The following is a 16,328-nucleotide window of genomic DNA, read 5'->3' as shown; positions in this document are numbered from 1 at the left end:
TCGTTTGCTGCTGCTGGACATTGCATTGCCCTGCCTTTCTGACTCCGATAGAGGCCTCATGGAGGCACCTCTTACGGTGGATGAAGTCGCGGTGGCCATACGTTCCCTTCGTTCTGGCAAGGCGATGGGCCCCAATGGTTTACCCATTGAACTGTACAAGCTGCAGCCCGACAAAATGGCGCCCTACTTAAAGGGGATGTTCTTTGAGGCTTTGGAGTCTGGTTCCCTTCCTGCTGATCAACGACTTGCTACCATTGTAGTTATCCATAAGGAGGGTAAGCCGCGGGATCGTTTTACTTCGTACAGACCTATTTCTCTACTTAATGCCGAACCTAAAATTCTAGCTAAATTGTTGGCTAATCGCTTGATTAAGGTGATCAGAGACTTGATCCATCCGGATCAGTCCAGTTTCATCCCACATCGCAACACCGCCCTTAATCTTCGGAGACTCCATGGAGTTCTTGCGAGGGCTGGGACACTCACTAAATCGCCATTTTGGCTTCCCTTGACGCTACCATGGCCTTCGATACCATCGAGTGGCCCTACCTTTGGACGGCCCTTTCGAAGTTTGGATTTGGCCCGGTGCTCATCGCCTGGGTGAAACTTCTTTACGAGAGGCCTTTGGCTCAGGTGGTAGTTAATGGGAAGGTGTCCGGTGTTTTTACACTTGGGCGTGGTACCTGTCAGGGCTGCCCGCTGTCTCGGCTGCTTTTTGCCCTTGCTTTAGAACCCTTGGCGGAATGGCTCCGTTGGGAGCCTTCAATGCGGGGCATTCGGTGGACTCCCGATTTTGAGGATCGTATTTCGTTATACGCTGATGACATCCTTCTTTACCTCACCTCCCCTCGGAAGTCCTTGAATGTACTTTTTGATGTTTTGACCTCTTTTGGGAAGAACTCGGGTCTCATTATTAATTGGGCTAAATCCTGCGTCTACGTTTTGGCAGGAGATCTCCCTCCATTGCCTCGTAGATTTCCAATTCAAGTAACTGAGACCGCCTTTAAGTACTTAGGGATTTATGTCTCCTTGGACCCCTCTGTGCGCTACAAGTGTAATTTGTTACCCCCCCTTCAGCGGCTCAAGCTTGATGTTGCACGCTGGCGTAAGTTGCCACTGTCACCACTCGGTCGTGCGGCTCTTTTCAAGATGACGTCGCTGCCTCGATTTTTGTATGCACTTTAGAATTCATTTGGCCCAGTTCCTTCTGGTTATTTTCGTGAAGTGGAGAGCCTACAGAGACGACTGGTCTGGGACGGGCGCGCGCGCATTGCTCTCTCCAAACTCACGCTTCCGTGGTATGACGGTGGCATTGCCCTCCCAGACATCAAGCGTTATTATTGGGCTTCTCAGTTGAGTGCGGTCAACCACGCGACTTACGCTCCCGGCCCAGCCCCGGCTTTCGCTATGGATAAATATCTTCTGCCAGGAGAGAATTTCAACAGGGCGCTGTATTCCAAGGGGCTCTGTAGAACACTGACCGGTCCCACTAAAATTGCTGTACGGGTGTGGCAGGACGCGAATGCGGCATTGGGGTGGTGTGGTAGATTTACCCGCGCGACCCCTTTGTATGATTCCGAAGGTTTGGGACATTTGTGGAGAACGAAAGGCTTTGATAAATGGGATATGATTGGTATAAGCAAGGTAGGTGATCTATGGTCTAAGGGTAACGTTAAGTCCTTTGATGTGCTGAAGGCGGAGTATGAGCTTGGTGACACGGAATTCTTTAGGTATGCCCAGGTCCGTTATGCTCTATTGTCAGTTTTTGCTGTGGGTGATGATATTCCTGAGTCCTCTCCCCTTGAGGACCGCATTCTAGATGGCCATGTGCCCGACAGCACAATTTCACTGATCTATAAGAAACTGATCAATAATAGAGCTGATTTGCTTGTGCGCCTCAGGGCTTTGTGGAGTGCTGACGGACTAGAACTGGATGATGAAGACTGGCAATCTGCTCTGTCCTCGCCTAAGGAAGTTGCCATACCAGCTCGCCTTAGGTTTGTCCAGCTTAAGATCCTCCATCGTGTGTATGTTACTGGTCCGAGTCTGGTTCGTATGGGTTATTCTTTTGACGTGTTGTGTAAGCGTGGTTGCGGTATGACTGGCACCTTCCTCCACATTCTATGGGATTGTCCGGAGTTGGTTGATTTTTTGTCCCGAATACATGTGGTGATGGAAAGGGTTACTGGTGTGTCGCTGCTGCCCGAAGCCAGGCGTTGTTTGCTGAATGTCTGGGAACCTAACGATTACAATGCGGCGTAGATTAATTGGGCGACCCTTGGTAATATGGTTGTGAAGAGAGATATCGCTCAGCTCTGGGGGTCCCACAGGCCACCCACTGTATCAAACTGGAAGGAGAACATGGATTGGTGCATGTTTCGGGAGAAAACTGTGAATTTGTCACGGGGTAGGCCCAAAGAAATGGGGCAGGCCCAAGAAATGGGGCAGGATCTGGTCACAATGGAACGCATATCGTGGAAATGTATGTACTCCCCCATGATTCATCTCCCGATGCCTCCTTGTCCCCCTAACCGGCATTCCGATTTCTATCATTTACTGTATTATTGCTGGTTTCCTCGCTGCTCCCCCTCCACGAATATTGATTGCACTATATGTACTGTACGCTGGAGCTCGGCCTACATGGACTCATGATCATGCTTCATTGTATTCTTGCCTTGTGATTTTTGTTAATTTGTTTATTTGAATAATTTCAAGAATTTTTTTTTAAAAAAACAAAAAGTGACTGGCTGATACAGTAGCATTGGTGTGTTGAATAAGAGAGTTTAGGATCCAGCCACACCCCCAGGTTCTTGACTTTTGCCGCCGGTTTGGGGGGTTCACCCATCTCCACTGGCCACCAGAGGTAGCCCCAGCGCGGTAGTACATTGCCAAAGGTCAAGATCTCTGTTTTATCAGAGTTTAGTTTGAGGCAATGGGTGTTCATCCAATGGTTGATCGTCCGCATGCAGATTTGGAATTGTGCAGCGGGAGAGGTCTCTTTTCTATGTACTGTTATAGCAATCTGAGTGTCGTTGGCATAAGACGTGAGGCAGAAGCCAAAGCTCTGAATTAGTGGGGCCAGCTCTGAGACATAGACGTTAAAAAGTGAAGGGCTTAGGGAGGAGCCCTGGGGCACTCGACAGGGAAGGGTGTACGCATCTGAGCGGAAGGCGTCCATCTCAACCGTGAGTCTTCTATCTTTAAGGAAGGAGGATAGCCGAGACAATGCTGCACCCCCGATCCCTATTCTCTGGAGCCGCTCATGCAGGAGAGAATGGTCAACCGTATCAAAAGCGGCTGACAGATCGAGGAGTATGAGCACGGCTGTGCCGGCCCGATCCATCGCCATCCTGATCTCTTCTGTAGCTTTAATCAGGGCTGTCTCCGTGCTATGTTTACAGCGAAAGCCAAATTGAGAGGAGTCCAGCAGGTCATGGTCATTAATGAATTGGGTCAATTGGGGAGTCATAATTTTATCAATTATTTTGGCTGGTAGCGGTAGCCGGGCGATGGGACGATAGTTATTTGGGTCCGTTGGCTCCAGCGAGGTTTTTTTTTGTAATGGTAAGATGGAGGTATCTTTCCAAATCGAGGGAAAGGATCCGGACATGAACATGGAATTGATAATATCTGTGAGACCTGGACTAACCAAATCAGCGATTTTTAAGAATTTTTGGCGGGCAGGGGTCAGTAGGGGATCCTGATTTAGAATCTTGGATTTATCTGGCTACGGTCTCGGAAGAGATGGGTGAGAAGGCGAGCAGCGTATTGGTGTTATGCTCTCTAAAGGTGGATTCTATCGGGGATGAAGGAATAGAATCCTGAAAGTTATTAAAGATATTCAACACTTTAGTCTTGAAGGCTGCTGCAATGTTGTCACATAACTCTTGGTCACTCTTGATTCCTGGACTCTTTGCCGAGGTGAGTATATTCACCACTCGGAAAAGTTCCTTGGAAGAGTTTTTTGCTTCCTTGATTTGTCTAGTATAAAACTCCTTTTTACTGGCTATTAGGTGGTCTTTGTATTGTGATAGTGCTGTTTTACAGATAGTTTTCCGGTTTGGGCAATAGTTGGCCCACCATCGTCTTTCTAGTTGCGGCCAGAGCTGTTTTTCTTTCCGAAGATCTTCAGAAAACCAGGGTGCTGAGGGGTTTCGACTGTTTCCTGAGGTTTTCTTTATAGGGGCGACGGTGTTAAAAGCGTCGATAAGCCATTTAAGATATTTTGGGGCTGAGACTTCAGGGGGCCCTAGAAGTGGGGGGCGGGACACTTCTAGCAGGGAGCGGAGAGATTGTTTATCCATAAGCTCCAATTTTCTTTTAGTTGTGGCCGGGGTATTTAATGCCTCGGACGGTCCCAAGGGGGTGAAAGGAAGTGCGGATTTAATAAGTGTGTGATCGGACCAAGTTAAAACCAGGGTTTCAATAGGGGCAAGGTTATTAACCGAGGAAAAAAAGCCATCTAACGTATGGCCAGCCTCATGGGTGGGGGTCTGAACTTTTTACTTGAGACCTACTGCTTCCAGGGTCTCCAATAATGCTTCAGTTTAGTTCTATCTTCGAGATAGAAGTTGAAATGTCCTAAAATAGTGAATTCGTCATTTTGTAAACTGGTTTCTAAGAGGCTGTCTATGTTAGAGATAAAGTGGCTCCTGAATCCGGGGGGGCCGATATAGAAGAATACCCTTGAAAGTTTGTTTAGTGTTCAACTCGATAATAAAGAGTAAGGACTCATAAAAGGGTGTGGAGGTCGGGTAAAACCCAAACGGGGAAGTGGTCCCTAAGTATAATGGCCACCCCTCCCCCGCGTTTGAGAGGCCTATCTACCCTTAATGCCTGGTAACCTGCCGGAGTTGCGGTTACAAAGTCTGGGTCAGATGCTGCGTCTGCCCAGGTTTCGGTCAGGCACAATAAGTCCAGATCATGGTCGGCGATGAGTTGGGAAATTTCATACTTATGTTTGGCCAGTGATCTGACATTTACTAGGTCTCCCTTTAAGGTGGCACTCTTACTAGAAAGGGGAGGCTTGCTGTTTCCGGGGGGCTGAACTATCTGAAAAGCCCTGGTATTCAGAAGTTCCGGAAGGGAAAAGCCGCAAGCACAAGTTGTTTTTGTGTTGCCTTTTATTAGCTTACAGCAATTGAGGTCCGATGTGTTAAGACGACGTAGAGCTGTTGTATTGTAGTGCCATATACGTGTTTTGGGAGGGGCTGGGATACTGGCCCTAGGCACGGTCCAGGCGCGGACGTGCGCAGACGGGCTTGCCTTTGGCGCGCCGCCGGCGCGTCCGCGAAGCTGTCATTGCCGTAATTTATGTAGCCCGTCCCCCCTCTAGCCCAGAAGTAGAACACGCCTGGCGCTCCCTCCACATCAATCGGGTAAAACCCGTGGTGGACCGGGGAGCGCAAGGCAATCAAAGGGCGTCCGAGGGGGAGAGACGTGTGCAAAATGCAAGTAAGTCAAGTGGGTGAAATAAACTAGCAGCAATATGTTTCTAAAATGCTAAAAACAGAACAGAACAGACAAGTTTAAAATACAGGAAGCAGCGTAAGTAGAATGGGAGCAGAGATGTACGTGCTCTTAACCCGCGCGTCCGCTGCGCGAAGCTGTCATTGCCGTAATTGGTTGGGGAAAGGTTGCCGTAAGGGCAACCTTTCCCCTTATATTCTACAATCCTCGAATTTCACCATTCTTGGGTACCTAGATTTTCACCCTGAAAAAGATTCAATATCAACTATGTTAATCAAACTGACAGCCTTAACACTCTAGTATTCCCTCTCTTAAATACTCTGTCTGCTCATCATGCGGACCATTTACTATAAGCCACTTTCTCAGATTTATAATTCTCTGTTCACAAACCTCTGCCTCTTATCTGTTCTGACTATTTTGCATTCCCTTTTTCCTTTACTCTTTCTATCCACCTAAATTCTAAAGCAACCTCTTACTCAGTTTACATTACATTGAACCTTTCAAAAATCAAACTATATGGCATCAATCAGATGCTTTCCAAGAATCCTTTGCCCTAGGCCAAAGTAGCAATTACCGCAAGCTCTAATTTAAATTCTGTTATTACCTCAGATCTTGGAACAAAAGATGACCCCACACCAAAGTACATACGTATATGATATATATCAATGTTCTAGTACAATAAATCTCAAAGAACAGCACAATGCAACAGTGGATGACTTCCTACGGATAAGCAATTTCAGAAACTTGATTGGAGGTTTATTTCATTCTTTATTATTCAAAATTCTTTAAAACATTACAGAATTGCTTGCCGCCAACGTGTTTCATCCCTCTTGGGACTTCTTCAGGGTTAGATTGTAATATTCTGACAAATGTTCACGTCAACCTTCAAAAAGTACCTGCACTGATGGAATCGTATATTATTAAAAAAGTATCACGACCGTCGAATAGAAGCTCCAGTCTATTAGACACAGGGAATGTCCCTCCAGATCCAATTATCTTATAATCGACCTCTGACCATGGTACGGTCTATTCGTAAGGTTCCCGGCGTATGTTGCCCCCGAAATCATACCAGTCCTCCGGTCGCACGAACACGTGTCCATTCGTAGGGAACCTTACGAATGGACCGTACCATGGTCAAAGGTCGATTATAAGATAATTGCATCGGGAGGGACATTCCCTGTGTCTAATAGATTGGAGCGTCTATCCGACGGTCTTGATACTTTTTTAATAATATACAGTTCCATCAATGCAGGTACTTTTTAAAGGTTGATGTGAACATTTGTCAGAATATTACAATCAAGCCCTAAAGAAGTCCCAAGAGGGATGAAACGCGTTGGCGGCAAGCAATTCTGTAATGTTTAAAGAATTTTGAATAATAAAGAATGAAATAAACCTCCAATCAAGTTTCTAAAATTGCTTATCCTTGGGAAGTCATCCACTGTTGCATTGTGCTGTTCTTTGAGATTTATTGTACTAGAACATTGATATATATCATATACGTATGTACTTTGGTGCGGGGTCATCTTTTGTTCTTTGATTATAAGTGTTTTTTAATCACTATTTGGGGATGTATATTGTCACTACTTCCCTTCCGACACTATGCCCAACACTGCAGGAACGATGATAGCCCCAGTCCTCCACTACTACCCCCGTAGCATCCACTGGTATACAAAAGACAGCGGATTTGCCACACGAGCACCAAGAGAGGGTGGGAGAAAGAGAGAGGAAAGGAGTAAAGAAACAGCACCCCGTCTGGCGCCCTCGGACAGTATTTGGATTGGCATAGACCTCTGACTGCTCCTAAAAGAAAAGACCATAGACTTTAACAATGGAAGTATTCACATGATCAATGTCTCGGTGCCCATACATCTCCAAGCCCCTCACAATGACAGCAAATGAAAGGCTGCTTACCAGTTCATGGAACAATGTAAGCTGGAATCCAAAACGTCCATATATCCACTGGATTTTAATGCCTCTCTCCAATTTAAGCAATTCAATATGAGGGAAAAAGCCTCCAGCATAAAATACTCTCCCTACAAAACAATACTAGAAGTATACTGCGAAAATAGTGGCCACTATCCACAAAAAAGACGTGCAAACAAAAATAAACGCTACCATCCGGTAGTTCATCTGAGAATCTGCCCAAACTCCACATAACGATGTGGAGCGAGAACACGAATCCAGGAAATCCAAGTTCCAGCAAAGGAAGTCCAGCAAAAGAAGACACGCAGCCGCGTATCTAAATTGTTAACTTGAATTGGCCTGGAAAACAACTCAGCGCTAAAAGCAGCTGTCAGGGAAAATCCCACAGGCGACCCGCAATGTCCAAATATACAGCTTACACGACCGGTACTAAGCGAATACCTCACTCGGTCCGAATTATAGCTCGAAGGATTCAAATGAAGGGAAAGGGTCCAGGAACACACACAGCCGATCCAGGTAAGTAGGGACAAGGAAAGAAACCAAGCACCTGACGCGTGCTACCGGTCTCTATTTAAAGGGCACGCCCCAACAAAAGCACTCACACATGCATAGACACAGAGATAGGACAGGAACACTAGGGGGAATAAGGAAATCCCTAACAGTACCTCCCCCCCAAAGCCCTCCCCACTGGACGGGGTTTAGAAGGATGACGTACATGAAACAATCGCACTAAACGAGGAGCAAGAACCCCACCTGCAGGCTCCCAAGTACGATCTTCTGGGGTATACCCTTTCCAGTCAACTAGATAGTATAGCCTCCCCCTACTCCTCCTGGAATCAAGAATGGCGTGAACTTCAAACTCCTCATGCCCATCTACTAGCAGGGGGGGGACGGCAATGTCTGAGTGCTTCCAACATATGGCTTCAAGAGAGATGTATGAAACACAGTGCGGACACAATAATCCTCTGGTAATTCCAGTTTCATGGCTACAGGATTCACCACCTTTATAGTAAAGGGACCCACATATCTGGGTTGCAACTTCCTAGACTCACTTAACCGCAGATTCTTAGATGCTAACCAAACCTGATCCCCTACTGCATAAGAAGGAGCAGGAACTCGATGACGGTCCGCCTGCTTCTTCATATCATCCTTTGCTTTCTGTAAGTGGTCTCTAGCCATATCCCAAATATGAATCAAAGACTTACTAAGAGCATCCACAGCTGGCACATGTCCTGTAGGTTGAATGGGAATCGCTTTAGGATGATAACCCATAGAACAAAAGAAAGGCGTCATCCCAAAGCAGAATGCATACTGTTGTTATACGCAAATTCCGCTAAAGGGAGGGCTTCCACCCAATTGCATGTTAAAGAGGTCAACAGACATCGAAGATACTGTTCCATCGTCTGATTGGTACGTTCAGTCTGTCCATCAGTCTGGGGATGGTACGCAGATCACAGACGAACCTCCATCTTTAACAAAGTACAGAGTTCAGTCAAAAAATGAGACACAAATTGGGCCCCCCGATCTGTTACCACAGCTGAAGGCAACCCATGTAATTTCACCACAGAATTCATAAATACGGAGGCCAGCTCACGAGCCGTGGGAATCTTTCAAAGGGGAATAAAATGCGCCATTTTAGTAAACGAATCCACCACCACCAATATAGCTGTACACCCAGACATTAAGGGAAGATCTGTTACAAAATCCATACTTATAGTATGCCAAGGGGCAGGAGGAACTGGCAACGGGTGCAGAAGACCAGATATATAGAAGCAAGCATTTTTCAAACCACTTTAAAAATCCACAGCAGATACTTCAATTCTAAGCAACTATTCACCCAATTTCTCTTTTGCCTTTTCCCACTATATTACTGGAAAATCAAGCAAATAACTATTTCCCACCATGTAGAGAGCAACAATATATTAGACTATTTATTCTAAATCCATCTTAAATTCCCCAGATTACCACTAAATATGCTCTTCGAAAGTCTCAGGAACATCATTGTTCAAGGCAGCCTTGGTCCTTTTAGATTTCCTGGCTGCATTCAACATACCTCACGCTATTTTTATCTCTTGTCTTCACGTTTGAGGGGAACGCCATTGGCTGGTTTCAGTCTTTTCTATCAATCCAAAATCAGTCAATCCTTCTACCTTTTACCTCAAACCCTCATGCTATTCCTTTCAGAATACCTCTAAGCTTATCTCTCAGTTCCACACTATTCAGTGTCTATGTGACACCTCTAGCAGCCAAAGTTCCATCATTTGGTTTCCAAATCATGTCATATTATGCCATAGGCACACAACACCACAAATCTTTATCAAAATGTCAGGAGTCAACATTCTCACACAGGACAGATTCAGTGTTTGTATGAGCACATTGGCAAAATGGATGAACCACAATTATCTTAAGCATAACAGCAGTAAGACAGCAGTTCTGAAGTTTGGCAAGCAAACATTCTTATGGTCACCCGGCTGATGGCCATCAGACCTCAGAAATACCCCCATTCTGACTTCTGCTGCCATAAATCTATGGGTCATATTCACCCATAATTTGACTTTTGTTAAACAAGTCAACCAGGTAGTTGCCACCTGGTTTATGCTCTTTAAAAAGCTCACTAAAAAGATTCATTTTCTCCTAATTTCCTTTGTCAAAACCCAGTTCAGGTTCTACTGAGGCATAACAAATGGCTTGGGGGAAAATACATGCTTCAACCTTTTATAAAATGTACAACAGGCAACGTAAACAAAAATGGTTAGTCAAGTAAGAACAGAAAGGCTGGAAAGGCCCATAAATACCTTTTCACAGTGGCCACTGACTCGCCTTACTGTAGTGAAAAAATAAGAAACGATAGAACATCAGAAAGTTTGGCTTACAAGGAAGTCAGTGTTGCAAGTACCACACCAAGTGACAAATTTGTCCCAGTATGCAGAGTAAATCAACTTCAATGAAGGGCGCCTGGGTACTGGGACAAATGTGCCACTTGGTGGGGTACTAGCAACACTGACAACCTTGTAATCCAACCTTTTGATGGATGGTGCAAGAATGTCCTCAACTTCCTCATTCAGCATGTCAAACGCATTTAGCGGTCGCAGCTCAACTTCAACACACAGAGGTATAGGTTATGGAGACTTGCATGTGGTACAATACCCTATTGAAGAGATAGGAGCCCCTGTTGAAGTGGAAGCCTGATCAGAAGACAAAGTAATAAGAAAGTAAAGCGAGATGCATACTTCCTACTTCTCAGAATACGGTATGCTTTTATGGGATCCTGGGACAATTTAAGGTTGATCTCTGGCATCAGGATTGTGAAGTCTCTCAGATGCAGGAGGAATGTGCAGTGGGGACGAGAGAAAGGGCAAGGTATTGCCCTTCTGAATAATCAGTATGACCAATCTGTCTAATATAATGGATCTCCAGCCAAGGAGGAAATTTCATACTCTGTCTCCTAATGGCCAGAAGGGAATCAGGATGGGCTAACTAAAGCAGCTTAGTAGCCGCCTACAGCAGGGCAGGGAAGAATATGAGGACTGCTGCCTGTGCAAGTTTTAAAAGCGAGTACATATGCCAGTGAGGCCTTGGAAGGACTTGTCGACTTTTGCAGTACAAGTTGGGAGGGCTGGTGCTGTCTGGAAGCTAGCTCAATGGTATAGTTTTCGAATTTTCAGTATTGGTGTGGAAATTGTTTGGCTGGCATCAAGCCATAGAGAATGTGCTGTGCCTGTCCTTGAAAAGTTCCAGTGTCGAATCAGGTTTTTTAACTTCGAGCTTTGAGCCACCAAAGGGCATCTGTATAATTGATGCCTGTACAAACCCAGCTGATCTCACCCAGGCATGACATTTGAGATTGACACTGCCAGTAGCTCTGCTGATGGAGAATGTAGTGCCCAGGCTACCCCAGTGCACATTCCTGGCTGCACCCAGACAATCATTATTTGCTAGAGCAAATGAGGCCCTTCAGGAAGGCCAGCAAGATGTTGTTGGCCATATACCTTAATGCCTGGCTGTACCTACCTAAGGGACAGACTGGTGGGCAAGCATGGCTTGGACCATGTATCCAGAGGGCTTAATTAAATGGCAATAATGGCTCAGAGGAGGCTAGCCTGGTTGTAGTATCTCAGTTAATAGATTTATTTTCGTCTCAATAGGGGATAACTGTGATTCCAATGTTCCAGCAGTTGTCTGAACCACCACTGCAATTAAAGAACTTTCTTCCATTGCTATCCCCAAGAGAGGTGTCCAGCTCGGTTTCAGGAGATGTGTCTAGCCCACTGGCAAAATTATAAGTTGAAAAACAATGCATCAATCGTATAATGAGGAGGCAGCAATCTAATTCTTCATATTCATCAGTGTTGCGGTGGCACATTAACCTCAGGCAGTGAATCCGAAAGACAACCAAAAATAACGTGAACCCTCTGCTGATACGGATGTCGAGTAAAAGGTCAGGGATCGTATTTTGTGTATATAATCACTGGCTAGGGTTCTGTGATTTCACACAATGAAATGGGGCAGGAGCAAGCCGACAGCAGTTTGGGGTTGGAGCCCGGGGTCAAGATCCACAACTGTCACCAGTGGAATCAGTAGCAGTATGGAAGGAACCAGTGTGGATTTTGGTGCTACAGTTGAAGTCATTACTGGAGGGGCAGATGGTGTCGGGACAGGTCAGCAGGCGAAGTTCAACTAGAAGCTCTGTGAGCCTGAAGGCATGCCACAGTGAACCAGAATACCACCAAAACTCCGCAGCATGGTCTCCTTGAAGGCCGCTATTTGCTAAGTGGTCAACAATGGCCCAGGAATATCTGGCCCACCCAGATCCATTTGCGGCATCGGTTTGGAATTGAGAGTCACCAGGGGAGTGCAATCTTTATCATGAAGCCCTTGCACCTTCTCGCTAGGCTTCAAGAGTGGGATGGAGTAGATCCCTGAACCTAGAAGTCACCTTATCAGAAGACTTCCAGCAGGAAGTGAACTTTTGGCAGGAACAATTTTGTGTCTGGGACGACAACTGGGCTCATGACCTGAAAGAGGAGCCGAACAGTGCTTCGATTGCAGCTGCTTCTAAGCAACTTAGAGGACTACTTCTTACACACTAATAGCATCCGGGTGCATGAAGGCAACCTTGGAGCATGACGTAGAGCCATGGCCTGAACCCAAGCACCACAGGCATACCATGTTCTGGTCTGTGAATATCTGCATCGTGCACCTGCTTTGTGCAATCTCCACATGGCTTGAATCCTGTAGATTTCGATGGGGACATTGTTCTTTAGCACACTCAGAAAAGTTTTTGCCCAGCTCATATAGTAAAATACACCCTATGTCCTGATCATCTAATCGACCTACAATGGCCCTCCATTTACTTCAATTAAAAATAGCTGGAATCTTGACACCTTCCCCCATATGAAGCAGTCTCGATAAAAACCAGTGCACTTGGCAACAGCTCTCGAATAGTGACAAAGTAGCTGCCGAGCAACATCCACACACTGAAGACTAAAGAGACCAGGTGAGATAAGTGATGGAGGAACCTGGTTCAACAGTACCAGATTGCTCTTGAATATGTAGAGACAGTGGGGAAAGCAGTGGATGAAATACAGCGGTGGTGTTGCAGCACCTGCCAATCTGGAGGATTGTAGTTATTTTGTATAAGCAGAGAAAGTGCTCGCAGCAGAATGACCTTTTTTGCTGCTTTGCCCGATCTGTAGTGATCCTGCAAGGGATGGAGAAAGTCAGAAAACTGGCCCTCTATCCTTCTCTTAGAGACAGGGGACACGTCATTTCAGTTGTGACAAATGAGTTTCATTCTACACTGCAGCGACTTTACAACAGTTTTTACAGATGGCTCCTACTAGAAGATGAGACAGCCGTTCATGATGAGGATATAACATTTGCTAACGGGGAAGAAGCTCATATTGAAGAGGGGGGCATTGTAATATACATTTAGGGTAAGTAGCTAACATAGTAAACATACATGCATCATTCTTTGAAAGCGATATTAAAATAAATCACATACCAATCCGGCTTTAAAGTTCTGTACTCTTTTCTTGGCAATCTTTTCAGTTATCCACCACGCCCATGTAGGTGCATATTGCCATAAGTAGTATACAAACAAAAATGGTTGATCTGCAATCCAGGTTTCTTTCAAGTTATTGGCAATGCTAACCAGCATCAACTGAACACAGCGTGCAGTGAGCATTTTGTAGGACTGATCTGTTATCTTAGGAGTCTGCAACACAAAAGGTTAGAGTTAATACGTTTAAAAAGGCACACATTAGCATTAGTCTACTAGTTTTATGGTTCCATTTGCTAGTATTGTTATTTAGTTCAACACTTAAAGTTACTTCATAAAATCGCCATAAAAATAACTATATCCAAAAATAGTTATTCTGAGTCATACTAAGGCGGCATTATTTGTTCTTCAACAACTTGAAACACCTTATGTATGCCTTTTAACTGCCGCTTATTTACTAGCAAAACAACAATTGTTGGACAGATTGCAGAACAATGTCATACATTCACCCCAGTACAGAGATCTGGGCCTCAATCCATCGTTTCTTTGCTCACCATGCCATTCCAGTTTGGACCCAGCCATATGCAAACCAGTCTTGACCCTGCGATTGTTGCCCTAAGTGGGAAGGGTCTGCCCAGACGCGAGTCTCGTGCTCACTACCCCACTGGATTCAAGCTAGCCTGGCTGATGAAGGGTGATGCCCTGAAACGGGTCCCAGGATGCTCGTTCCCGGTCCAGGGAGGACCTGGCTTGGCAGTTCAGGCTGGACTGTTCCCACAGGAACAGGGTCAAGACTGATTTGCATATGGCTGGGTCCAAACTGGGATGGTGTGGGGAGCAAAAGAATGGTGGATTTAACCCAGATCCTTGTGACTGTGGTTGAATGTTTGCATTGTCCAGCATTCCGTCCATCAATGGTTTCTTTAGCATATGTTGCCCTAAGTGGGAAGGGTATGCCCAGACGTGGGTCCCGTGCTCACTACACCACTGGATTCAAGCTAGCCTGGCTGGTCAAGGGTGATGCCCTGAAAGCGGTCTCAGGATGCTTCTTTCCGGTCCAGGGAGGAACTGGCTTGGCAGTTCGGGCTGGACTGTTCCCACAAGGAACAGGGTCAAGACTGATTTGCATATGGCTGGGTCCAAACTGGGGTGGTGTGATGAGCAAAAGAATGATGGATTTAATCCAGATCCTTGTGACTGGGGGTAAATGTATGCATTGTCCAGCATTCCGTCCATCAATTGTTTCTTTTGCTTATTTACTAGCAGCAACAAAAACTCGTGGGGTTTCAAATACATTAACAATTTATTAAGGGGGTCAGTTTGTTGATTTTAGTGCAAAGATTAATCATGAAGAGTTTATGCACTGTATGTATGGTACCTGTAAGATTCTTAACCAATTCCAAACAAGAAGGTTATTTTATCCTTTTTAAATCCCATGTTTTTTTTATTCTGGTTTATATAGTTTGTGATTCTGCATGCTCATCCTTACAATGAAGCTTTAGCAAAATCTGTTTCTATGATCTGTTTTAAATTTGAAACTTTTTATCCAAGGTGGTTGTTACAAGGCAGCATAGATAATCCGGTGTTAATATGAAATTAGTGTTAGGTTGTTTTTAGATAACCCTGTCACTTACTTAAATCAAATGATCCTGTTTTAAATTATTCTACTTATATTAAACGAGCCGGGATTGTACTGTAATACTCTTAATGCTCTATATATATATGAAGTGAATTTTATCTATGTACTTTTATGCATTTTATTTTTAAATGCGAAACAAAGACTGTTGATTGATCGATTGATTGAACTATATCCACATTTTTTGAAGATAATACTATGAAGAACAAGTTACTTTCATTTAGTTATAATCTTTCTGGTGGGTACTCTATCCAACTGCAGATTCTTCACCTGGTGAATATTCTCCAGGTGTCAGACTAAATCCAGAAACATTTAGAGCAGTTCTCCTGAATGTGGATAAGTGGTATTGTGCGCCCTGCGGCAACGCCATTCTGCTGTGGAAGTGATAATTGGAACTGCATATAAGCACCACTCAAGCGTGCTGATGTCAGTTTCTTTCTAGGCTGTTTGTGTACTAAGCCTAAGAGCACATCGTTAGATCGGCATGACCAGTCTGCAGATTTCTCTCAAAAAAGGTCCCAGTCTAGAGAAGAGTATAGTTCACAGACACAGGAGGTGTGAGTGTTGTGAGCAATTTGCAGCTAAATAGAGTATCCACCAGAAAGACCGTTATAGAAGGTAAGGATTAGTTACTTACCTGTAATCCTAGTTCTCTTCCAGGGGTATCCTCATCAAAGTCATAAGCATTAGAATATTCCCGCCCATGCGCGGGACCCCGGAAACACTATATTATATGTGCCCCACATATATATATCCATATCCATATATATATATATATATATATATATATATATATATATTCACAGAAAAAACCATAGGTTATAGACCATATATAGTTAGGAATTAGCATTTACAAAACCTTGAAAATTCACTGAAAAAACCATAGGTTATAGACCATATATAGTTAGGAAATAGCATTTAGAAAACCTTATTTTACTCACACAAAACCATTGAAATTCCATATATAGTTAGTTGCACTAACTATATATCGCGCACCTGCAATCCACTGCTGATGATGTCACATATTACATCATTCATGACATGGTCAGTGACATCACTGATGACATCACTGATGACATCTCAAATGACATCACTGATGACATCACTGATGACATCTCATTTGACATTACTGATCACATCACTGATGACATCATTCATGTGATGATACAATGAACCTCTTCAGACTCTAATATAACCTTAGATACACTCAGTGTAAACAGACACTCACAGACTGTCACTCATCCATGGAGTTACTCACACACCTAGTCAGTCTTGCAAAGAATCAATCACACCTCGATTTCC

The 16,328-nt window shown here is 44.6% G+C and overlaps 1 protein-coding gene across 3 annotated transcripts in view; it reads right to left on the bottom strand.

Moving 5' to 3' along the window:
* DHRS7 (dehydrogenase/reductase 7) overlaps positions 1-16,328 on the bottom strand; it is a 797,588-nt gene that overhangs the window by 21,415 nt on the left and 759,845 nt on the right. For all 3 annotated transcript variants that reach the window (XM_078660349.1, XM_078660348.1, XM_078660347.1), the window contains one exon: positions 13,394-13,606. In XM_078660349.1, the coding sequence (XP_078516475.1) occupies positions 13,394-13,606 (213 nt within the window). The remainder of the gene's footprint in view (positions 1-13,393; positions 13,607-16,328) is intronic.

Source organism: Lissotriton helveticus, chromosome 9, assembly GCF_964261635.1.
Source record: "Lissotriton helveticus chromosome 9, aLisHel1.1, whole genome shotgun sequence".
NCBI lineage: Eukaryota > Metazoa > Chordata > Amphibia > Caudata > Salamandridae > Lissotriton > Lissotriton helveticus.
Note: the sequence above shows the minus strand (reverse complement) of the source record. Positions and strands in the feature narration are given on the sequence as shown.